The sequence below is a fragment of the Parasteatoda tepidariorum genome, chromosome 9 (assembly GCF_043381705.1).
Source record: "Parasteatoda tepidariorum isolate YZ-2023 chromosome 9, CAS_Ptep_4.0, whole genome shotgun sequence".
In the NCBI taxonomy this organism is placed as follows: domain Eukaryota; kingdom Metazoa; phylum Arthropoda; class Arachnida; order Araneae; family Theridiidae; genus Parasteatoda; species Parasteatoda tepidariorum.
Genome location: NC_092212.1, coordinates 57,787,032 through 57,814,281, shown reverse-complemented (window position 1 = coordinate 57,814,281; position 27,250 = coordinate 57,787,032). Strand labels below are relative to the sequence as shown.

The window sequence follows — 27,250 nt, the reverse complement described above, 5'->3', positions numbered from 1 at the left end:
TTTGTACTTGCTCAGCGCTTTTTAATTAATACAAATTATTAATCTGATTAGTTGAAGTATACAAATACATTCTCTGAATACCATCTAAAAATAAAAATGTTGAAGGATAGAAACAATATAAAAACAATGTCATCAATGATAATTAAAATAGTGGCCAAAACTACATAGTTACAAATTTTGAAAGAAATCTGTTGGGGAAAAAAAATCTAACCACTAAAAACGCAAACTTAAAAATACATATCCTTCCCTTTATTAAATATTGCTATTTTGAGCAAACATTATTTTTATTCAATACTAACATGGATTTTTGTTATTAATTTGCCAATCATCATAAATTATGTTTACCATAATTTATGACAAAATAACACATTTTAAACACCTAATAATTATTATGTGCAAATTCTAATTTAAAGTGTTCTAATTTTTCAGAGATTTAATATTGATGTATTTCTTACAAATGTTGAAAATCTGTTCAAAGTTTTAGATTATGATAATGAATTCAGTATTTTGTTCATTTATTCTCTTAAGTTAATTATTGAACCTTCATTAAATGGCTTGTTAGTATCCGAGATTGTTGCTTGTAACTGAGATTGTTGCCAAAAGTGTACAGCGTTTAACAATTGACTATCGAAATGAGCTACAGGGAACGTAGAACAGAATTCTGTTCCAACTGCAACACTTCGCATTCTTTTACCATTAGCGTGTGGAGAGTCATAGGAGAAGGAAGTGCGTTAGTTTCTGTCTTGATTTTCAAATAGATTAAAAACTTTTAAGTTAGGAAACTGTATGGAACTTAAAACTACATTGAACATTATAAAAGAAAACGCCATGGAAATTTTAAAAAAAATTCTGACAAGTAAATACGAAAAATATTTAGAATGGGAAAAATATAGTAGTACTATGATCAAGACATGAAATCGGTCTTCTCCCCATATGGCGTATTCGAGTGTTACGATAGAAAAACAAATGATAACGTCTCAACCATATTTAAAAAGAAAATTTTTCATGTTGAGAGATTTTTGCTTTATTTCTCCATAAATCAAAACGTTGAAGGATTGCTAATTTTGTGAAAAATGTTCTGTTATTGGCGATCGGCAGTGCTCGATTACGCCATCTGAGGAGAACATCAGTTCCATGTCGTAGCTCTTGCCTAATATTTTTCATATTCAATTGTCAAAAATATTTTTTTTGAAATTTCCACGACGCTTTTTTTCAGAACTATGTTTCAGTTCTGAATAGTTGCTCAACTTAAAATTTTTTAATCTATTTAAAAATCAAGAGAAAAATTAACGTACTTCCTTCTCCTATGACTCGCCACACGCTAATGTTGAAAACACGTTAAGAGCTGCCATAGATAGAGACAAGCGACTAGGGACAGGACGATTCCATAATACAAACGGACTTAGAAAATTTAGAAAGGGGAAAATGAGTTCGATATCGGGAAAACGTTGCTGGTGAGAGCGTTACCTTAACAAAATATCGCCTTAATTTAGCGCCAACATTGGAAGTCAAATTTTGGCGGAATTTTATGAAACAAAAAAACTTCACCAGGTTCATCAAAAAAGAAATAATTGATTATTAGGCTTTACAGAGAAGACAGTCAGAATTGATTTTTTTTTTATCTTCAAAGAACGTTTCTGATGCAGAGAGGTACGTACCTCACTACTGTTGACAACTATCGGTCGCTGATCCAGCAATTCTGTACATGTTGGAGGAGCGTGAGGGGGGAAGATCGTGAAAAGAATTCCGTGTATAAACCGGGCAGTGGCACTTGACCTTAAAAAAACATCAGTGCAGGGAATACCGGGCAAATGTATACCGGGCAGTGGCACTTGATCTTAAAAAAACATTAGTGTAGGGTATACCGGGGAAATGTATACCGGGCAGAGGCACTTAACTAGACCTTGTATATATTTCAGACATTTACCAAAAGTCTCGTCAACTAGACCTAGTATAAGTGCCACTGCCCTGTATACCCTGCAGTGATGTTTTTTTAAGGTCAAGTGCCATCGCCCGGTATATATTTGCCCGGTATACCCTACACTGATATTTTTTAAGGTCAAGTGCCATTGCCCGGTATACCCTACACTAATGTTTTTTTAAGATTCAGTGCCACTGCCGGGTATACAATGCAATTATATTTTTTTAAGGTTTAGTGCCACTGCCCAGTAAACATTTACCCGCTACTCCAAACACTGATGTTTCTTCTAATCTATCGTCTGTAAGAATTAAAATATCGAATAAATGCAATTATATAAACAAATAAATTAATATCAAATCGGATGTAACAAATATATCGGACATTCACCGAAGCGATAATGTGGTTGTCAACATTCACCGCTGAAATCCAACAACCACCGATTTCAGTCATTCACAGTAACATGCACATCATTTACATAATAACAGCATCAGGACGTTTATTTTATACTTGCCTAAATAGCATTTGTCATTCTATAGAATGCCTATGGAAAGCATGTTATAATTCTCACATTTCATACTTTGTCTAAAAACATCGAGCAAACAAAAGCAAAACAGATAAGAATGAAAAAGCAAAGACATAACGAAAAAATTCAGTAAATAACATATTTTATACGAGTTCGAAAATGACAGCAAACGTTGCAAAAAATAAAAGTAAAAACAAATGCGAACGGTGACCGTAAACCTTTGAAATTTAGCCAATATGCCACGGAAGCGAACAAAAAAATCCCCAATATTCTCAGTGTAATTTCCCTATTTTCACTCTTCCGACGAAACTTAACATTATGGAATCGTCCTTCCCCTAGTCGCTTGTTCTGTTTCTGCTTTACGCCATCTGTAGCCAGTTTCAATCGCCTGGTTTTTCGCGCTAGTAGGAATAGCCTTTTTATTTATATATGTAAGCTACAAACTAAAAACTTAATCACTATTTTAAAGGTTACAAGCGAATATTAAAATTTCTTGATACGTTGTAAACGGATTGTTGGATTGTTTATTTACATTTGTTTTCTATAATGTGGACATTTTGAAATTAGAATTTCTCTGACTGGTGAGTAATTTGTAAAAATTAAATTCGTTAAACATTATATCGATATGACTGTTTACTTATTTCCATTGCTTGAGATATATAATATCCCATCAATGAAAACATTCTGTTGATATAAGCATTTATTTTGCGTCCATTATGTTTGAAGCCGGTGAATAATTTAACAATATTAGTCTTTTAAAGAGGCATTTGCTGTATTTTGAATAATAACTAAATTCTTTATTTATATTTTTCTGGCAGTATTAGGGAAATATAATTTAACAATATAAATTGCAAATTAAGTATATTCTGTTTGATTTGTGCCTACGCTGTTAATTCATTTATGACATTTATTTGTAAATTTTTGAAAATTAGAGAGTATCTTTAATTATTAATTGAATAAATTTACATTTTAATGAATTCATTTTCATTTATGAATAATTTCTATGTTTGTTTGTTTATTTTGCCTATATTACTGAGTTTATTTATTATTATTATTTTTTACTATATCTGGGATTTTCCCCATCTGGAATTATCTGGTCTGCCAAATGCATTTATCAAAAGCAAAGTACAAATTTCGCAATTTTTTGTAATTGAAAGAGAGCATATTTCTGTATTGGTACCAATCTGTTCTTACCCACTACAATCGCCAAGTTGTCAAAGAATTTTTATTTAAAAAAAATATTATAGGTTCGCTTGCTATAAGTTATACCATTTGAGTTGGGCCTTTTTTGAGATTTTTTATTATAATTTCTCCATTGTCACCCCTCAAAAGTTGCTAAAACTCACAATAACTTTTTGCTGGAACTGATTGAGATCTTTCCTTGGAAGAAATTAATAACTCACTCAATATGTTTCAAAAATTTGGAAATAAGTCAAGAAAATGATTACATTCACAAAAATAGTTCAGAGGTGCTAAAGATCTTGAGGTAAGCTGAGCTTGGCATTAGAAACCTACTTTAGATTGTTGCTTTAAACTTGACTTATGCTCCAATCAACTCATTTTAACCCTTGAACTGTCTCACATCTTCCAGTCTCTAACGTTTTGGTTATGTAGCATATCTGAGTTATGTTTGCAATCATATATTCCTATTTCCAATCTGATTCTTGCTTGTTATTATGTTCTTGATTTACATGTAGGCTTGTAAATGGCAGTTATTTAGCCTGCATGTATGTTTATATTGGCTTATCCTGAGGTAGAACTCATAAAACACTTAGCTGAATTCATTTTCTAGTGAATGAAAGAAAAAATATTGATCTGAAAGTGATTTCAATCCAAAAATAGTTCATCTCAATGTTTATTATTTTCTCTAACTTTTGTAATATCAACTTTGCAAAAAGAAAAAATAATTCTCAAATTTGTTAAAACCTCTAATAATTTTTTTTTTCTCTGGCCATAACTCAAAATCACTCCAATACAATATTATTTCTACTAAAAAAATTCAGGAATCTTCAGTTTAAAACAGTTCTGTTAGAAAAAAATTCTATATAAAACTCTGACCTAAATTCTTATATATAATCAGGGTTCTGTCCAGGCCGAATTTACTACCATTTAGCGGTACCTTCACAAATTCAACTTTAGGAAAAACGGTAGTTTCACAAATTCAACTTAAGGAAACACAAAATACTTTTTCTTAAAATTTTATTTTTGTATCCCTTCAGAAACAAAAAATCCATATTTTTTTGTTGATTTTTTAATATAATTTTTCATTTTTCACAAATTATGTCTTTATTTTCACAAAATAGGTACCTCTCAGAAAAACTTAGACAGACCCCTGATAATCCATCACAAGTGTCTTGAATAAATAAATACTGATTTACTGTTCTTGCAAGGGCATGTGATGTTGAAAAAATTTTAATTAATATTTGCTGGTAAAAATTACGAACCAATGATTTAAATATTACTCAAAATGCTTAATTGAAAACAATGTCACTGTTTCAATATATCAACAACAAAAAAAAAACATAATGAATAAATAAAAAGAATAATTGGGTATAAAAAGTCCCAATTTTAGTCATAAATTATCTAATTTTCAAAGCATTTATGTATAATATTCATTATTCACTCATGAGCATAAATTTTTAAATTTGATTTTTTTCTTTTTTTTTTTCTTTTTCTTTTTATTATTCATCTTATTTTGTCTTCTATAGTTGTAGTTTACTTTCATTTGTATAAAATTAAGTTATTGCAGATTTTTTTTTAAAATTACTATTACATTTTAAAATAATTATAAAATATTAATTGTTATACTTTTAGATAGAAAAAATAATCCAAATTGCTAAAATAAGAAAATTCTTTTAAATTTAATTTATGACTTAGGAAAAAGTTGTATAGAATGAACAATAGTTATACCTAATTTGTATAGTATTAAAACTTTTATTTTTCAGATCACTTTTTATTCAAGTGAAAATTTTGAGAATGGTAAGAAAATTTATTGCGTATAATATTCTTATTGTGTTACATTATATTAATTTCTTTCTTTTTTTTTTTTTTTTGTGAATCTTTTAGTATTCTGTGATATTCAAGCAAGAACAGGGTAAAATTTTATTTATTTTTTCATTGTATAACATTTTTGTAATACTAAATATATGATATGTATTGATTCATATATAGTCATATCAATTTATATTATTCACATATCAATTAATTTTTATCTACGTTTATAACTTAAATGTAAAGTTAATTTCCTGATTATTTTCAGCTCATGATGATAGCATATGGTGTTGTGCTTGGAAAAAAGGAAAGCAAGATAACTTAAATCATATTGTTACAGGAGGAGTTGATGATGTGGTCAAATCTTGGAAATGGTATTTTTTTTCATACTCAAGTTTCAAAAATGAAATTTATTTTTAATTAAAAATTTTGTAAGATATGCATAGTAGTCTCAATATAACAAATGTTTGTTAAAAATTATTTTAAAAAAAATTCATGTTTTTAGCTATTTCTAGTGTTTTCTTTCTAAAATTTTTTTTCATTAAAAGTTATTTTTAAATTATGAAGCTTATCCAATGGAATTTTATTTGTTTGTTTGTATTATTTATTTATTATTTTGTTTGTATTATTTAACAAGGCAGTCTTTACGAGTTGTAATTTCATTTCTTTTTCTTTTTTTTAAGATTTAAAATTATTAGTTAGCAAAAGCTCATTTTTATTGCAAATAACTTTAAATTCTATTCTTTTAACCCTTTGCTTGTGACACTTAGCATTACATTAAATTGTTATTTTGGTCCACTTGTTATATCAGCTGTGGGCAATATGTTAATCATTAGAATTGAAATTAAATATGGAGTAAAAAATAAATATTCTATTAAACCAGGGCGGGAAAAAAATCAGTTCTAAAATACTAGTTAAACTAAAATTTTTGCTCTTACTATTTTCATGAAAAATATAAACTATTTTCATAATGTTGTATAAAAAAAACTTTTTGATGACTAAAACCATAAAAGAATATATAAAATAAAAGACTGTAGCATGTTTATTGCTAAAATTTTTTAATTGCTGAAAAACACAGATATAAATTTTTCTACAGTTCCACTGTTATCCACATGTCATAAAAAGTCATTAAAATGCAAACAAATGTCAGTTCATATTTGCGTACCACTGTCTCTCAAAACTAAAATACTGTATTTTAAATTCAGGCCTAGCATCAAACTCTGTTGGGGATGGGGAAGCAATTTATAGAAATTCTGAGCAATGTCTCAATCTTCTAAGAATTTCTGTTAGCTGTTATCTGAGTAAAGTTACAGTTGAAGCCTCTGTCACTGTGGAAGCTGTGATTACTGGTAGAATAGCACATAAGTGTTATAATCTGAAGCATATTCAGGAATCTCACTAACTTTCTTCACTGTTTTATGTCTCCAAAATCTGTTTCAATGATATTGAAATGAACATAAACTTCACTTTTTCGCTCTCTGCCAACAAAACATCCACTTGTTTACTAAAGAGATTTTTATTTAAATACACAGATAATTTATTTATCTCCTTTATAACAAATTCAAGAATTTTTCTTTGGAAAGCCTATAAAGGGTGTTAGGAAACAGCAAAGTTGTTCACACATCTCTAGCAGAACTTTGAAAATATTGCTCTCACTTCTTAATATTTTTCAACTTAAAATTCACAAAAAGATGGATTCTGGAAAAATTATGGTAGGTTGATTTGAAGCACAATATTTTATAAAGCTCTATTTGAAACACAATATTTTATAAGCTTGCCAGCTCTAAATGTTCAGTTACGAATGGTGAGTTGAAATTTTGTGCCCTGTTTTTTAAACAACAAACAGTTCTAGTTATTTTAATGATTCTAATAATCTGTCAATAGATATGATTATTCTGTAACAATTGTTTGTTAGAAAAAGTGGTTTAGTGAAAAATCTCATGTCCTTGAAGGTTATTACCTTGAACCCGAATCAAAATATGTTTGATGGTTATCATTGTGGCTTTGAATACTAAGAGATTTTTTAAAAATAATTTTGCATTTTATGAAAAATGTATTTAGTTAAACTTTAAATAGGATATGCTTAAAAGAATCCATCTTCTAATATTTTTTATCTTATATTATTTTTTTTATCTATATTTAATAGGGATGAAGAAAAATTAGATCTTCGTCATATATTTGAAGGCCATGCTTTAGGAGTTGTTTCAGTTGATATCAATGATGATGGTTCAAGTATGTTTTAGATTAGTAACTTAAGATTTAAAGCTAATATTTAATTTTAATATGCTTTGTAGCATGTGATAATGTATAAAATATTATTTATATACTGTTACTGTTTTATTTCATTTTTTTGACACATAAATAATCAAATACATCTGATCTTATAAGCATTATATATGTACTAGATAAAAAACAAAATCTTGAAAAGTTTAGATCTAATGATCCTATAGTTTAAGCATTAGAGCAGTTAACTGTTTGATCCTCTTAATATTAAATTAAGGATACTATCTAAGAAAGTTTTTAAAGTAATTTAAGCATATTTTTAAAACTTCACTTTGCGTTTCATATAACATTAAAGCATAAGTTCCCAACCTTTTTTTGACTCATTGCTTACTTTGTAAGACAAGGTTTATGAAATAACTTTCTTACATTCCTTATTTTTGATCTGTTGGAGTTTTAACCATATAGACAATTTTTTGAAAATTCCTACTGAACTGTGTTTCTTTATTTGAGCCTTTTGTTTAGCAATTTTTGAAAAATGCTGCCCTTACATCAAAAATAAAGAATATTTGCCGTGTGCTTCTAATGATAATTTTAAATTAACTTATAAACAAATTGTTTTTAATATCCAAAATTACTGTAACATGATGTTCATAATGAATAAAAGAAATATGAAAATGATATGTAAGAAATTAGATCAGAATAGTTTAAATTTTGAAGAAGTACCAAGTCAAACTTTCTAGAATAAATTTTCTTTTCGAGTAGAACAGCAAACAAAGTATTTTCCCTATAAAATTGGTCTTTTTGCAATAATTTTCTGAATTAATGCCTGCTTTAATAACATTTAAGGTTGTTATTAGAATATGTTTGTCATAAAATAAAATTATTAATTTAAGATAGCACTTAATATTTAAAGAAGTTTCTTCTGTAAATTCTTAAAAATCCTATAGAAAGCCCCAGCACCCCAAAAGTCTTCAACACCCATTGGGGTCGAAAGCACTTACTTTGGTAACCCAGGCTCTAAAATAGATGGGTTGCATTTGAAGGAAGGAAAATAATTTTTATCTCTCCAGAGCAGAAAAATATAGTAGTAAATTGGACTGTAGTATTATCCAAAATGAGTAAATTCAGAAAATTCTCTTTTTCTCAGTTACTTCTAAAAAGCAGCAAAATTATAATAATTGGTCTTAAGTGACAACCTTTAACGAACTATTATTTGAATTTTGTAAAGAATATAGTACTTATAGCAATTCACTTTTCATATGTAAATATTCATTTTTAATTAGCTTTATAAATTGAGAGGCCAACTTGTCTGTCTAGATTGAGGGATCAGCTTTGTTAGTACAGTTTCACATGCAGTAGTAAGGTATGTCCAGTTTCATATTGGTGAGAGCCAAATTAAAATTGACAATAGGCTTACATGGCTTTTCCACACAAAACATTTGTTTCCATTTCTTATCTGTGCATTTGCTAGCTATATTGCCCATAGTCGAAACTACATTACAAAAATTTTGGATCTTACCTTTTTGTTGCACTGAAACTTCTGAACTTTATATTTTTATTGCACAAGTTTTAGTTCATCGATAGGGATTACCTTATATGCCTTTCATTATTTTTTTTTAGTTGCTGCATCTAGTTCTTTAGATAGTCAGATTAGGGTATGGGAGTTACATTCTGGTCAAGAATTGAAGAGTATTGATGCTGGTCCAGGTATATTATCCATTTCAATTTTTGAAATTGTTATTCCTTTAAAAGTTGCATGAATAAAAAATACACTATGCATATGTTATCATCCATGTATAAAGTGCAGTGGTGCTACCTAGACATGATTGGTTAAGTGGTTAAGGCATTGCTCACACCACTGCTGGAGAACTAGGGGCTGCATGTTTGATTCTTGTAGCTGACTAAGCAACCGCTATGTATGTCCAGCAAGGTTGATGTTAAATCTGTCATAGCACTTCTGTGTTTGGTGTAGAAGTTAGGCAAGAGAAGTACCGGCTCAGGCGCTATCCATGCCTGACCAGGTTCAAAATTTTATGGCATTCTTGCCATGACTGTTAAAAGATAGAGCTTTTAAAAAATGAGACTTGGTGCTTCGTCGTGGTTGGGTGGTGTGTATCAAATGCAGCATTCTAGAGAACGCCTAATCATTGTAATGAATGCTCTGTGTTTTTAGGCAAACTATGAATAATTAGAATTATTATATAAAGAATGACAAATGCTCTTGGCAAATGGCGTAACCACCACTTCGAATATTAAACATCAATTCACTGGTATATAAGACATGCTAACTTGATTCAATCACGAGGTACCTTTTGATAGATGAAGGTTGGCATGATCGATAACTCCGCTCCCACACTCTTTTGGCAAAGTATGGAATATGAGCTGAGTGGTTTTGTTAAGTACCTGTAAGTTTTTTTTAGTCATTTTATAGGATTCTTACACATTGTGTTATGTATGAATTCTATCATACTTTACTATTTTATCATCAGTTAATCTATTGCATTTTTGTAAGTCATTATATCCAAGAAAGTTGAAAGTTTCCATTAAATTATTGTGTCACTTTAATTAAACCCTTATTGTTTGAACATGAATGCTTATTTTCCAGTAATTTAGATGGGCCACTGTGATTAAATACTTAAACTAAAAGAAACCTTATTCTTTAATTTTAATGAAAAGTAATGAATAGTCTTAGAACTGAAAATAAAATCCTAAATTAGTTTGTTTATAAGAAAATAAATTTAAAAAAAGTATGTTTTCTCTATTGATTGGTAATTGAAAGGTATACTGTTGCTTAATATATTTTATATTACTAAACCAATAAGTAGTCTAGTCATACATTTTGTTTGTAACTATAAGTTAAGGATGTATCTAGATTTTTTATTTATTTCATCAATATCATAATTATCTATTTAACTTGAGAAAACCTTTAAAATGTTATTTTCTAACTGAGGTGTTCATTGGATTGTGATTAAAGTTTGAAAAATATTTGAGGAATCATGAAACTATGGCTTAATTTTTGAATGTTCAAAACTTGTTTTCTGCTTGAAAGTATGGCATAGTTTCCATAAGGAGACTAGCTTAATTTTGATAGGTTTTTCTTTTATGTAGTAGTAAAAGTATGCATCATTTTTATTAAATATAAGTATGTTTTTTATGTAATTTTTGTGAGAAATCTATTTTTTGTTTTGTTGATAAGTCTGTTAATGATCAAATTACTCAAAACTGCTTCAATTTTAGCTTAGCCCTCCCCCTCTTTTTAATTATAATTAAAAAACTACATTTATTTAAGTTCTTATAATCATAATATTAATTTATATTTTTACATGATACATAGTTTTACATAAAAGATGATAGTGCTAGACAGAAAAGCTTTGACAAGGTTTCAAAATCTGTCAATTATGTTATTTTTACCTTATATCAAATTTCGTTTCTCGCTAGTGTTTTAATATTATTCTTTTATTATTTTTAGTTGATGCTTGGACTGTTACATTTTCTCCTGATTCCAAATACATTGCCACAGGCAGCCATGGAGGCAAAATAAATTTGTATGGTGTAGAAACTGGAAAACTTGAATCTTTTTTAGAAACTAAAAAATTCACTTTGAGTGTAGCTTTTGTAAGTATCATTTAATAATTTTATGTAATAATATCATGTTAAGTATAATTTTAATAATTTTATGTAAACTGAAGGATTAAGGCAATATACTGATATGCTGCTATTTAGTTTTTAAAGATAGATACTGGAGGTTTTTATTTTTTAAAGATGTTTAAGAAGTTTCTTGTTTAAACCTGTTTGGGTAATATCATGGTCTGTCATGATGGAGCGAAGCTATCAAATGCAGTATCATTTACCATCTTAAGGCACAATTTGCATTTATTTTTAAATTTAGACAATCGTAATAGTTACTTTTGTTAGATTGTGCTGTAGTTAACCTTATGTAATAAAAAATGTGGGTTTAAATTTAACTGTCACTCTTACAATGTAAGCTGTTGATTTTGGTCTTACTTTAATTGTCTTTCATCCATCGTCATATTTAGTTTTTAAGTTATCTTTTTTATATCTGGCGTGCATTTTGCATTGTATTTTATTTCTCATTAAAATTATGCTCGAGTCATTTTAAGTTTCTGTGCAGTACTAATTCATGAAAAGTTATCACGGCCTCCAGCAAATGGAATCTTTTGTTCTTCTCGTGGTCAGTGTGCAATGTCCTCAGAAGTTTAAGTTATTTTCTTGTTTTTAGTTTAATATTGTGGCAAGCCAATGCAATCCAGGTGACTAGGTTAAATGAATTACAAACCCAGCTTGCAGTCATGACATAAATTATCTTCAGTGATAGACATATCATGGGTTAGAGTCCTCTTGCTATCAGACTAACTATAGAAGGTTTTCATGGTTTACCTCTTCATGAAATGTTAAATAGTAATGCTATATAGATTCCTCTCCAACTAATGTTAGATAAATATATTCTCACTTTTCAATAATGATAATTTCAAAGCCATTCATGTAAGTCTCTTTTTGTTTCAGTTTGTACTGATTTTAAATTGATAGTCTTAAATTAAATAAATCCTAACAATCATAATTAAAAATGAACTAAAACCATGCCTGCCAAGTCTTCTGTTTTTAAAGAAGACTCCTATATTTTATGACTATCTCCTGTTTACCCGTGTATTCTCAAATTTCTCCATATTTGTTGAAGAAATTTTTAAAAAAATAAAATTTTGGAGATAAAATATCCGTTGATGACAAAAATACTTCTTTTATTCCTCAACAGATAGTGCTATTGCCGGTACTGCAGTATGTTGAGTGTTAATAATTATGAGGAATGGTTTAAAAAAATCTTCTTTAGATTAAGATTTTTTAACATATTTTTTACTTCACTAAATGTAAGTGCTTATATTATTTCCAGTTTTGAATTTCTCTTTTTGATTTACATGATTATGCATGATGTATCAAAACTTTACTCTTTTCCTAAAAAATGTCGCTAGTAAAATCTCCTTTATTTTATTTCTCCAATGTTGGCAGGTATGTAAAACACAATTTCTTCAAGTTTTCATCAAAAACAAAATTATTTAATAAAATAATTCACAGATTCATACTTGCCAACTTTCACGCATTTGGTGTAAAATTTTATTTCTATATTTAAAGTGGTAGTAAAATGCATGCTTTCTATATATCCTTGCATTTAAAAACTACATTTATCATCTTTTTGATCACCACTATTTTTAAAAAGATAAAGTATATATATAAATATGGAATACTGTAGTAGTAGTCTACAGAAGCCATCCAAAAATACAATGTATGTTTCAGCCTAAAATTGTAATTTATATTCCATTTTACTACCACTGGGGGAAATCATCCTTGAAAGGATTAAATATTGGCAGGTATGCAAATCATATAATTTCTTTCATCTATAAGGATTAATATTATGTTTTAATTTTATTTCAAAACTTTACTTTTATTAAACTTCCATTTTATTCAGACATAAGGAAACAAGCTTAAAAATGGTGTTAAATCCCCCTTTTAACTGCCTGCCCCCCCCCTTAATTGCTAGAGCATCTACGTTGTCTTAAGATCTATTGTTCTGTTTTTCCTTCAAAAACACTGTTTTCTCCATTTCTTATTGTATTGAAAAGTTATGTAGTGAGGAACAATATGCGCAAATACAGAATAGCGGATCAGATATATAACTTTCCATGAATAATGCAATAATTTTTATTTAGTTTATGTTTTCTTTTGTTTATTATATTTTTTAATTTTTATATTACTCGTTTTAAATGCCCATAATAAATAGTTTATGCTAGAAATTGGTTTTAAAAATTTGATTGTTTTCCTTTTAAGCTAAGCTTAATTTTTTCATGATGGATGAATTAAATTTTAAAAACCTTGATATCTACTTTATATTTATATTAGACTAATTTATATTTTTTTAGTGTGCTTTTTTGTAAATATTCTTTATTTTACTTTTATGCTCTTAGAGTCCTGATGGTAAATATCTTGCCAGTGGTGCTATTGATGGAATAATTAAAGTGTTTGATATAGCTGCTGGAAAGCTTGTCCACACATTAGAAGGTAATTTGTTTAAACTATGTTGTTCATGTTGTAGAAACATCTTGATTTTATTGTTGATAATTCTGGGCTTTGAATTATGATCTTATTTATGATTAAGTTATCGTTACTTTACATGATCTATGAATCTTCACAAATGTTTTTTACCATTTTTTTAAATTGATGCAGTCACATTCTTTTTGAACTACTATTTTTTTTTTCAAATATGAATGAGACATAATTATATTTATTGCATTTCATAAATTTCTAATTAATTTTAATTCTAATTAACTTAAATTTACTATAAATTTTCTAATTAGTTTAAAGGAGTGCTAGAAAGATGTCGACCTTCCAAACTTCTAAAAATACATAACTTTTGATAGATTCTCATTAATCTTTCATTACCTATTACTGAATTTTTATATTGCTACAAATTAATCATTGCTTATTCTTTTTTAAGGTCATGCTATGCCAATTCGTTCTTTAACATTTTCCAAAGATTCTTCGATGCTTATAACTGCTTCTGATGATTGTCACATTAAAATTTATAATGTGTAAGTACAAGTATTAACTTCTATTTATTGTTTTTATTGCATTAATCATTTATCTTAAAATGTAATATGTATACCTGAAAGTAAATTCACTCTTTTTACTTTTGAGGAGTGAGATTTAAAATCAAGGTGTGAAGTTAATTTGTAAATTACTGCCACTCTATTTCTGATACTTTATTTAAAGTAAGCCCATTAGAATTGATTGAATATTCATCCCAGAGTTAGGAAAGTTTTCGACACTTGACATTTTTATCTGGTTTTAAACATGTAAAAATCCTCTTTTGAAATAGATTTTGATAATTTTCAAAAGCCCAAAACTTTAGTGTAGAAAATAGTTATTAGGTATTATAAATATGAAATAATTATAAATTAAATTACAAGTGATCAATCTATTATGTTCTTTAATCATTTTGTTTTGATAATTACCATCTAAAAACATAATCTGTTTTAAATATTAATTATTCCTTCTGAATTAAACTGTGTGACTGAAAGTCTACCGTAAATTGATGATGTATATATATTGACTGTGACATACTTCGATATCTGATTTGATGCCTGCTTCTGATCACAGTGATGAAGACAATGAAAATACACAAAAAATATTGGAGGATGTACCTAACAACTGTTCAAAAGTTTATTTTCAAATATAAACCAAAAAACAAATTTTCAAGCCAAACAATTTTCATTTTGTTAGTATTAAGCTGGATATTGTTGAAATCGTACCTGAAAATAAGTAAAGATAATAAATTTTTTCTGATAGTTCATCTCGTAAGAGTCAATTTTTGAAAAACATGCTTAATTTTTATGTCTCAATTATATGTTTAACACTAGTCTAATAGATAATCAGGGCTCAAATGTACATTGAAATTTGCATATTTACTTGTATTGATGCAGTTTTTCTATCAATTAGTGATTGACGAGTTTTAGAAATATAAATAATGACACACTTATTAATTTTTATGCTTGTTTTATTTGAAATGGTTTGTAATATAAATAAAATATTTTAATTTCTTTCACAGACAACATGCACATTTAATAGGTACTTTATCTGGACATGGATCATGGGTTCTTCAAGTTGATTGTTCTCCAAATAATACACATTTTGTTTCAAGGTATGCACTCATTTATTAAAATTTGCATTTAACCATTTCCGATTTTTGAAATACGAGCATTTTATAAAATTATGATGAATGTATCTAAATCTAACATTGATTTGGAATTGAATAATTGTAGTAGTAGCTACGCAACAATACTCCTCCATTAGAATTGTATCTGGAATAGAATTCGATTAATCGTTATTACTATTTGATTCATTGCTGTTTTTGGAGTCACTAAGAGAGCTGTATTAAGATCACAATTGTATGCTTCATTTAGAAAGTCTGAAATACTATTCTAGCAGAAGAAGAAAAAAATTATATGATATGTGTGTTGGCAGGCAGTGTGTCCCCTGATGAAGTGCTGTCTTGCTAGCACACTATCTTATAATTTTTTTTCATTTTCTGCTAGAACAGTATTTCTGACTTACCAAATTTGTTTTATTTTAATTTAGATTCAGCTGCTTTAAGCGCTTTTCCATTTTGATTTATTACTTTAAATGTTTTTTTTTCTGAATTTTTAAATCAGTTTCTTTCTTTGATTGGCTGTATGCTTGATCTCTCCTATGTTGCTATCAGCAATTAGATTATTGTCTATGTTGTGTGTACAGGGACAGGACCAATGTAGGGATTAGGTTATCGATGTCAACCATCATCTATCTAAAGGTATCTCCAGACATTGAGTTAATATCCCTTATATACTAATTGGAATTGAATGATTATTGTGGTCGCTATGCTGCTACCTTTTTATTCTGGGTACAGCTCAAAGTTCATGAATGAAAATATACATAGATCGAAAACAGTTGTTAAAAATAGACATAACAAAAAATTAACCTTTTCAACAGACAATCAAACTAGTCAATTACTAGTCAACTACTCAATTACTAATTTTTCCTTATTTTTTTAAGCACCAAGAATAACCATTATGAGGAAAGGGATGATTGGGTATATTTCAGATATCTCTTTGCATATGTAAATTTATTACTGTTTTGTACTTTTATAAATTTATAGGACCTGTAACAACCTTGTAAAAATTACTGTTGATTTTTAAAAAAATTTACTATTGAAAGACTTGGGTAAATGTACGACATAGCAGATTCATTTGGATCCATTAAGTTTATTATTTAAAAAATAGATTCAGGTGATTCTATTTTCTTAAACATGCAAATGCATGTGACATGAATAAAAAGTATACAGACTATTTTCAGTGGAAGTTCATAATACCCAGGGGGGAAGAAGAGCCATAACATGCCAATACAGTGTTGCAGTACTTTAATTTGAGTATACTTTTCAAATATTGATCACAAATAAATAGTTAAATGCGAAAAAAAAAACATTTTCAAAATCTAATGAATTATCTCTCGTGAAAAGAAAAACACCATTATGAATTTTAAATGGGTTTTTTAATAAACACTGCTGGACTCTTCCTTGCTTCGTTCAGGCAATCAAACAGACTGGTGAAATCTGGTGTTTTCAGACCCCCTTCCTCAGTAGTGATGCATTAGTATTTTGTCCTAGTTTATTTATTAATTTGAGACCCCTAATGTGTATATTTCTTTTATTGCATTCTCAGGGAACATATTAGGGTTGGTCAAATTTATATCACAATTATTGCATTTAATACTTTTCTAGAATTATCCTCTATTGGATAGAGAAAAAAACATGCAAACAATGTTTACACTTCTCTCCTGCGAACGCTCTCTGTGTTCTGGGGGGGGGGAATTTGACGCTACAATACTGACTATACCCTTCTCTCCTGTAGAGTTAAAAAATCTCTGATTAGCAAAATTTTTGTAAAGTGTTGTTTCATTTATCCTCATCAGCATAAAAATCTTTTTGATATTGTATTGTACAGTAGGGAACCGATTATCTGGAACGATCGGGACCATCGCTATTCCGGATAACTGATTTTTCCGGTTTTCTGAATTGCTGCAAAAAGCCGTTTTTGTAGCAAACAATGAAGTAATACACTAATGATTAATTCCAAAATGATGGTAAGGTAAACATCTTTCAAAAAAGAAAGAAAATTCCTGAAATCTTATAAGGAAAAAAAATTTTTATTTTAAAAAAATGGTGGGAAAATTTATCAAAGTTCGTTCCGATTTTTTGATTTTCCAGATAATGGGTTCTGTACTGTACCAAGTTTGAATGTTACTGGAAAGGGAACAGCCTAAATAACTTTTGTTCAAATGTTTGCATTATCACCTACTAGGACTCTGTCCTTATGGTGCAAGAGCTTAACCTTAAATAGGCTAATTTGTATAGATAAAGTCAGACTCAGTGATTCAATTGGATGACATATGCTAATTAATAATATGAAATCTGATATAAATAGATACCTCCTCAGAATGAGTATACTTTTTTTTCCCGTTAGATTTGAATTACAGAGAGCCCTTACTAAATTTTTGTTAAACTCAATATTGCTTATTGTCCCTGAAAGTTAAATTCACTGACATAATTGCAAAAAAAAATGGGTGACTGCACAAAGCAGTGAAAGAATTTTTTAGATAAATCTCTGGGAGTTAGGATAAGAAAACGATAAAGAAATGTCCTTTTTTTTTAAAGAGTAAAATAGCATAATTTTAACCTTATTATGTGTAATTCTAACAAATTTTGACGGAAGTATTCACCAAATGTGGGAAACTTTTTTAAACACAATAATAAAATCTGTTTATGCAAAAACTAATTTTTCATATTTTTTTATTATGTTATTTAACAATATTCGATAAATATGTATAATTTACTAAATTGTAAGGTGTGCAAGTTTATAGATATGCATTTTGAAATACAACTCCAACTATTCATCCACTTTTGTGCAAATTTTGTTTTTTAGCTAATTGAAATTTCTTTACTTAACCATTCACAAAATTTTAGCGCGAACGTATCTTACAAAGGAGATATGCAAAAAGTGAAACTACCTTTAAAAAATTTTAATCTGCCAAAAAAAGAAAATGTTCGTTCAAAAAATGTAAGTTTTTGTAACTTAAAATATTGTCTTTGTCAAATACTTAACTTTTTTTAATATTATACAGTACAGTGTTAAGATTAGACACTCGATCATAAAAATTGAGTTCTAGTGTATGAAACTCCAATCATTAGATCCAAAGTTATTGAGAGTGATCCCTTTTTTATTTCTGTGCACAGTTTTGATAAATTTCTGTTTTAGAAACTGTTTTTTGAAAATAATTCAACTAAATTTATAATGCATAGCAGTTAAGAAGTATACAGGTCGCAAAATAAGACCACCCTGAATACCTTTTGATCGAATCTTCATGTTCTAGGACTCAATAGTATTAATGGTTTGAAGGGATGACTTCAAATATGTTAAACTAGTTAGTGTAGATGATATTTCAAGTTACGGAATGATGAAAAATCTTATTTTCACTGAAATAACATACTTTTTTCTGATGAATTCGAATTTCTGGCCTGGAAAATAAGGTCTAAAGTTTGGACTCCTGAATATTAATTTTACTTTATACATATTTCATTATATCTCTTATACGTTTTAAGCGAATTCAAAATTTTTTCTCTCAGTTAAAATACTTGTTTATCCAAAGATTATTTTTTAAAAAAAAAACTATTGTTTTAGTTAATAAGTCGAAAAAGTGTGAATTGTAACGAAGGCAATTTTACATGATAAATACATACTTTGTGCGAAATCAATCAAATAGTTCCTGAGAAATTAAATTTTTAAAATTCAGTTTAACTCAAACTTTGTACTTTGGCATGTAAAATTGGATACCTTACAATTCAAACTTTTTTTGTCTATTATAAATAAAATATTTACTAAAAGCTAAGGGATTTCATAGTTATGTGCAAAAATTCTCAAAATGTAGTGAGATATACCGAAAGTAAAATTAGCATTGTAGGATCTAAACTTAGGACCGTTCTACTGACCAAACTATTTGGACTGTATTTCTCATATTGAGGCTGCCCCTATATTTTGGGTGTCAGAAATACTTATCTGTTGAGGAGACAGGTATGTTTATTCAGAGAAAGTGGGTTTTTGTATCTGACTTCGTAACTTAAAATATCGTCTGTTCTAATTAATTAGCATATTTGAAGTCATATCCTTAAACTGTTAAGATTGGGTCCTAGATTGTGAAGATCTGATCCAACGTTATTAACAGTGGTCTAGTTTTCATATTACACATTGTTACAATCTATTCACTTTATTGAAGAAACTTAAACAAAGTATTTAACCTGAATTTATATCAATGTTTTGTATTACTTGAAATATATTTCTTTTTATTGATATAATTATTTTCCAGTTCATCTGACAAAACTGTAAAAGTTTGGGAAATAGCCTCCAAAGAGTGTATTCATACTTTTAATGAACATTCTGACCAAGTGTGGTGTGCAAAATATAATCACAATGGAAGCAAGATCGTGTCTGTTTCGGATGACCGGACTATTAACATTTATGACTGCCCAGTGTAAATGAGCTTAAATGTAATCCAATTTTAAGTATGTATTGAATATGTAATAAAATGTGCCACTTGATAATTTGATTATTTTGCTGCTTCATCAGTGAAATACTGTCTTTATACACATATATAACTGGAAGAGTTGAAGGTATGTACTTTTTTTAAAAAATATCGAAATTGGGCATCTTTTGCAATCTTAGAAAAATAAATACAAATTTATCGAGTACTTTGACTTCAGAAAAGGTGTACTTTTTCTCCCTTTTAACATCATTATTGGACCATGCAAGTAAGTGGCCCCTTTAAAAAATGTGAATATATAAATTAAAGATATACTGAATTTACATTACCTCTAAATGTTGAGCCAAACAGTGTGTAAGTTTTGCCATCTTGTAAATTAAGATTTTCTGTCATTGTTTGGAAGATTAATTGCTCTGAAGCTTTTTTAAACGTCTTTTATTTTGAGAATTTTGCTGCCTCTTCTAGTGTATCGGGTACATGACAATTGTTTGTTTCTGGTAATAACAGAACAAGAAGGCCCCCGATTGTTGCTAGAATTCCATATATTACTTGTGGTACTGCTGGATGAGTTGCATAACCCTGCAAAAAATTTTAAATTTGTTTATTTAAAAATTGGGTTTAGTAAGCTTTGTATTCTTTAAAATTAAAATTTTTAAATTTTTTTGATTGGAGATATAGCTTTAAAACTTTTTTCACTAACCATGTCATCAGTTGCTGAAAAAAAAAATTGTTCAAATGAGTAATTTCTGTGGTGAATTCTAATTAAAAAAATTTAAGAGTTATTAAGAAAATTAAATTAAATTAAAAAGCGATCAGAAATATAAATTGTATTAAAACTTGGTATAGTAGCCATTAAGACATCCGAGCTGAAAACTATTTGAAATTAAGTAGCAATTAGGATTAAAGTAGGCATAAATTTATTAAAAAAATTATTCAGGTTATTCTAATTTTAGAGCTCCAATGGTTCTGAGGAGTTGAGTTTGATCCTCTGTCAATAGGTAACCCTCTGTCAATCCAGCTTCAAATCAAAAGGTGGATTTGAAGTGGCTTGTGCAAAACGTTGACCACATTGTCACATTCTTGCCACAAAATTGCAGAATTTTAATTTCCATGATCTGCCTTGCTCACAGTGGGCTATTACAAAAAGGTTTTACTTACTTTTCAGTAATTTTATTAGATTTTTTTTTATTTACTAAATAAAGAATTCTGTTTTTTTGAATTGCTGAAAAAAATTACTTTTTTATTCTTCTTATATCCTACTTAAGTAAATGCGATTTAAAATTACATTGACTAAATTTAAAATCACACATCGTGATTCGTATTCACGCTATTTACGATTTAAAATTGTACATCGCGTTATGTATTCATACGATTTAAATGTAACGCATCTTGCTTAGTTTTCATGGGATTTAAAAATCTTACATCTGGTTTTATATTCACTTAACCTCAAAAAAAACCTCACCATTAAAACCTCACTTCGTGATTTAAACTCACACATTAAAGAAAATCGCCTGTTGATATTTTTTATTAAAAAGTTAATAATATTCTATGAATATAAGCTTTCTACATACACTTTTTGTTTGCTCAAATTTTTTTTTCAATAATTAAAATATGTTTTGCGTGTAACATTTTTTAATTTCAACTTTTTACTTCTTTTGGTTTTTTAACCAAACTCATCCTTGCATTATTAATAATTGTACAGTTTTATGTAAAAGCTTTTACATAAGTAGCCGATGAATAATACCAAAAAATTTTCTGTGGTAATTCAATTTAGGTTTGATTCAAATGACAAAAAAAGTTGCAATACATTTAAAATGACTGTAAAAAATTGTACAAAATATGAAAAGACTGTTAAATTAAGAGAAGTCTAGAACTTACCAATTCTCTAACAAATGGTGATAGAATAGAACCAATTCTGGCACTTACAGAGGCAGAACCCATGCCAACATTCCTCACAACAGTTGGAAATAATTCTGCAGTATACACATAAATAATGCCGAAAGCACAAGAAAGGCAAAATTTTCCAGTCATGGATACAACTACTGGCAACCACCAAGGTTCTGAAAAATAATAGGGAAACATTCAGAAAATTTTATTGTGATTAACTTAATTACATTGAATTTTATCAACAAAAAAAAAAGTTTCTGGCTGTTACTGTTGATTTAGGGCATAGATTCTCAATCTTTTTAACGTTGCCGCCCCCTTAAGGAGCAAAAAACATTTCAACGTCCCCCTTCGTGAAAATGCAGTTGTTTAAAGCATGGGGACGGAGGGAGGTGTGCTGAATTATAAGCAAAATCTTAATTTCTTTACGCTTTAAATTTGTTTGGTCTCTTTAAAAAATATAATGTGCCCATTAACTCGATAATTTTCTCGCGGCAGGTAATCGCAGTCTATTTGTTACAATAAAAATAAATACGTTTAATGAAAAAAATACAACAAAGAAACCTATGCTTAAAAAAATAATTTATTCTCTATTAGATTATTCTCTATTATTCTAATTAAAAAAACAACCAAAATGATTTTTAACACTAAAAAGTAGTATCAGCGAAACATTCAAGTAACTAACCAATTTCTTAACGGTCAGCTCAATACTTTTAGTGAGATGAAGACGCTAATCCCCTCGTTGCACAATTTCGAGTCGATTTCTCCTTTTTGTGATAAGATCTGTAACAACATTGATTCCACGTTTGACAAGCTAGGGGGATGGGGAGGCAATTAAAAAATGTTTAATGATAGTCTACAGTCCAGAATAGAGACGACTGATGTCACCTTTAAGCAAAAATTCTGTGAGACGATCATCATTTCAAAGTTTACCTAGTTAAAAGTTCAACCAATTCCTTGTAAATCTCAACCTCTGCTGTTTCAATATTCACAAAAGGGTTCAGAACCCATAAACCCATTGAGGCACTTCTAGGGAACAAAACATCTTTATAACGGTCAGAAAAGTTCATGTCAAAGAGTCAAGGTGTTGGCAATATTCTTGTGCGTCATCAGGGTGAATTTCGCCTGCTTGGCTGAACTAATTCCAACCAAAATTCTGCTTCCACGAAATGAGTTTTTTTAGAAAGGCAGAAATAACTGATTTTGTAGGGATCAAATTGAGCTTGTTGCCTTGAAGATGTAAATTATCACTCTTAAACTTTACAGATAAATCTGTCAAAGTCTTTCTTAAATGCTATCAATCTGTCTCTCAGAGCTACATCTCTGTTTTCGAGGAACTCAAGCATTGAGTCGAAAAGATTCCAATACCTATTGAGACAGAAGCTTTTGGAAAGCCAGCGAATCTCGGTGTATAGTAGCAAGTGATTGAATTCTTTATCGTTTTTCTTTCACAGCTGTCTGAATAATCAATCGTAGAGAGCATTACAATGAATTTTGTTCACAGCAGATATGGCATATNTGGTTCAGAACCAATTTCTTAACGGTCGGCTCAATACTTTTAGTGAGATGAAGACGCTAATCCCCTCGTTGCACAATTTCGAGTCGATTTCTCCTTTTTGTGATAAGATCTGTAACAACATTGATTCCACGTTCGACAAGCTAGGGGGAAGGGGAGGCAATTAAAAAATGTTTAATGATAGTCTACAGTCCAGGATAAAGACGACTAATGTCACCTTTAAGCAAAAATTCTGTGAGACGATCATCATTTCAAAGTTTACCTAGTTAAAAGTTGAACCAATTCCTCGTAAATCTCAACCTCTGCTGTTTCAATATTCACAAAAGGGTTCAGAACCCATAAACCCATTGAGGCACTTCTAGGGAACAAAACATCTTTAAAACGGTCAGAAAAGTTCATGTCAAAGAGTCAAGGTGTTGACAATATTCTTGTGCGTCATCAGAGTGAATTTCGCCTGCTTGGCTGAACTCATTCCAACCAAAATTCTGCTTCCACGAAATGAGTTTTTTTAGAAAGGCAGAAATAACTGATTTTGTAGGGATCAAATTGAGCTCGTTGCCTTGAAGATGTAAATTATCACTCTTAAATTTTACAGATAAATCTGTCAAAGTCTTTCTTAAATGCTATCAATCTGTCTCTCAGAGCTACATCTCTGTTTTCGAGGAACTCAAGCATAGAGTCGAAAAGATTCCAATACCTATTGAGACAGAAGGTTTTGGAAAGCCAGCGAATCTCGGTGTATAGTAGCAAGTGATTGAATTCTTTATCGTTTTTCTTTCACAGCTGTCTGAATAATCAATTGTAGAGAGCATTACGATGGATTTTGTTCACAGCAGATATGGCATATTGCAATGATTGATGCAAGCGGTTGCTGAGATTTTCCCCTACTAAATGCTTTCTGTGAATCACGCAATGAACAGCTAAGACATCTGGTACCTTCCTTTCCAAAAGGGCAATGTCGACCCACAATTGCAGGAGCCTATCAGTGATAATAGACATAATATTCGCAAGAGGAATGTTTTTCTCTTTAAAATAATCTTTGAAAGTATTAAAAATAGATTTACCTTTGATATCTACAATCAAGCTTCTTGCAAAAAGTATCTCTTGAATAATTTTTCCTACCTTTACAAACCGGACCTATGCCTATAGTAAAGCCTACATTATCTGTCAAGGTTGATTTATCAACTTGAAGAGAAAATTCGTTGGATAACAAAAGTTTGCGTAAAGAAATGTCAACGTCTTCAGCCAATTCATCATTTCGTCGCCGCACTGTATCGTTGCTTACGGGATATTTTTTTTTTATTACAATGGATGCGACTGGATGGTGTAAAACTGTTTCTAAAACTTCCTTGACAAACGACAGTATCAACTCTGCGATGGTATGAGCTTTCCCAGATTTAGCAATACATTTTGATATATTATAAGAAGCTAATAAACCATCGTCGCATTTTTGTGATGAGGTTGCTAGTAACCCAGATACCGAAGGTGCCTTCAGAAGCGTGAAAGAAGATGTTCATGAAAAATAACAAATCTTTATTTTGTTTGTCAGGATAAGTTTTTTGCAAATGCTCCTGATAACGGTAAGATTTCATTACCTCATTAGATAAAACTTTATTACAAAGTAAACACATGGGTAGTTGAGAGTTCAACAGTGATTGAACAAATCCCAACTTCAAGTATGTGGCACTGTATTGATGACACCTCTTTTTATTAACCGACATTGCTGGTGGTAGGGGGAAAAACTGTAATGAAGCTAAGAAAAACCATTATAAGAAACTCGGGTCAAATCGAAAATTCATACTGAAAGCGCAATGACTTCAATAAGTCAAAGGCAAAAGGTACAGACTCATGCGCTGAATTGTGTTGGTTCGGATCGGAGAATAAGTGCCGTATAAGTTCGTTTTATTGCTGGTACAAATGGTGTATCGGATAATCTTTATTATATTAATTTAATTTTTTTTCTCTTTAATATTAATTTTATTTATTAAATAATTCTTAATTTAATAATTTTATTTCTAAGTTTTAAATTTGAATGACAAAACATGCTCATCGCCCCCTACCGCCCAAAACATACCCAACGCCCCCTACTGCCCAAAACAAGTTCACCGCCCCCGTTGAGAACCAATGATTTAGGGAATGTTGTGTTTTGTGTTATGCAAAGATTCTTGCGAATATGCATGTATTAAGTGCAGTACTTTACCTCACTGATAAATTGCTATATTTATCATCACAATCCATAACACATTTGATTATTTTATATATATTTCGTTTGTGTGCATGTGTCTGTTTAACCATTATTAAATAATCTTTTTGTATTTTTTTTTTATCCTATTCTATATTAAAATAAATGATTAAAACAATGTTCAATAATTTAAACAAATTGCTACAAAATCACAGTTAATAGAATTTTGTTTACAAACAAAATTATACTGCATAGTTTAATTTATCAGAGAGACAAATATTTATAATTAATTAAATGCTGATCTAAATATTTTAAATATAAAAGCAGCATTTTAAAAATTGAGTTAAGTCTGATTAGTGTTTTCTGTCAAAGTTATGCAAGGAAAGATATTTTAACGAGACCACTGATTGAGATTATTGTCGTAATGTTCAAAATAAATTAACAGATGATACTATATTGTATATTAAATTAGAAATTTTATTAAATTTTACATAGTACTTAAGTTTTTACAAGCATAATCAAAGTTTTTTTTTTCATTCCTCTTTTATGAAGTTGAAATTATAAAATACAAACAATTATTTTGGTTTAAGTTTAATTCAGGGATGTGATTTTTCACTTGTATATCTTAAATTTCAGCTTTTTTATCAAAAATTCAGATTTTCTAAAAATTTCACTTTTTTTTTATAAGTATTCCGATTTTTATAATTTTTTATAATTCACCGATTTTCAAAGAGAAACAGAAAATTCAAACTACATAGCTACCAATCCTTTCTCATTTTTACTTATTTTAACTATTTTCTCCCCTTTTACACGCAGCAGATAAGATTTTCCGAATTTTTTACCCGCCCTCCAGATAAATTCGATTTTCGTAGTTCAAACGACGCTGCTTCTGTCAAGCCTTTTAGAGGTCCCAAGCCTGGAATCTGCTAATATCTCGATTCTTATTCACATGATTTTAATATCAAACATAGCTTTTCATATTTGCCTGTTGTGATTCTTATTCACGTGATTTGAATATTGTACGTTGCGATTCTTATTTAAGAGATTTAAAAATCCGATATTGTGATTCGTATTTACGCCTTTTTAAAAACCTATGTAGCGATTCTTATTCACTCAAGTTTAAAATTCAATGTCTTGATTTGCTCATGCGGTTTATAATATCAAACATTGATTTTCGTATTTATACGTGATTTTAAAATAAGGCATTGGGATTCGCATTCACGCATTCTAAAAATTAGTCATCATAATTCTTATTTATGCAATCTAAAAATTACGCATCATGATTTGTATTTACGCAATCTAAAAATTATGAATCGTGATTTGTATTTACGCGTTTTAAAAATTCTATATCCCAGTTTGTATTTTCTCATTTTCAAAATCGTATATCTAGTTTCATGTTCATGTCATTTCAAAATCCATAATTGTTATTCATATTCACACAATTTTAAGATCAACTATCGCGATTCTTGGTAAGAAATAAATTTTTTTTTAATTAGTTACTATAAAAGTGACTGTTTTTCTAACGACGATTATTATATATATGTAAGTGTTACAACATCAGAGAAACTGGAAGGGAATATATTCAAAACTTACATTCTGTGCTTGCAAAGAAGAAAAAATAGGATTTGTCACAAAATGTTTGAAGATGGACTAACGACTAAATATACCAAACATAAAAGATATAGCAAATAAAAGCAATCACTTAAGAAGGGATTTAATTTAAATTTTTTTTTTGGAAAAAGAGTTAATTAACTCATTATCAAAATTTTATTTATAATTGCTGTTATTTATGCTATAAAATGCAAAATTCTTATCAAATAAAAAACAATTATCTAAACAGTTGCTGATTGTCATGTAATTTTTCAAACTAAAATA

General features: G+C 29.1%; 2 protein-coding genes across 3 annotated transcripts in view; one reads left to right on the top strand and one right to left on the bottom strand.

Annotated features, from left to right (window-relative positions):
- Positions 1–2,794: 2,794 nt before the first annotated feature.
- On the top strand, positions 2,795–19,854 carry LOC107449795 (superkiller complex protein 8). Its single transcript, XM_016065454.3, has 11 exons — positions 2,795–3,025; positions 5,390–5,423; positions 5,511–5,538; positions 5,704–5,809; positions 7,582–7,667; positions 9,279–9,365; positions 11,128–11,273; positions 13,634–13,727; positions 14,164–14,257; positions 15,274–15,366; positions 19,620–19,854. Exons 2-11 carry the CDS (start codon positions 5,421–5,423, stop codon positions 19,786–19,788), a joined length of 906 nt encoding a protein of 301 aa, XP_015920940.1. The 5' UTR covers positions 2,795–3,025; positions 5,390–5,420; the 3' UTR covers positions 19,789–19,854.
- Positions 14,867–27,250, bottom strand: part of LOC107449792 (organic cation transporter protein) — a 47,230-nt gene continuing 34,846 nt past the window's right edge. For both annotated transcript variants that reach the window (XM_071185580.1, XM_043042904.2), the window contains exons 10-12: positions 21,672–21,853; positions 20,123–20,372; positions 14,867–14,977 (exon numbers count right to left, since the gene is read on the bottom strand). In XM_071185580.1, coding sequence (XP_071041681.1) covers positions 20,229–20,372; positions 21,672–21,853 — 326 coding nt within the window. In that variant the 3' untranslated portion in view covers positions 14,867–14,977; positions 20,123–20,228. The remainder of the gene's footprint in view (positions 14,978–20,122; positions 20,373–21,671; positions 21,854–27,250) is intronic.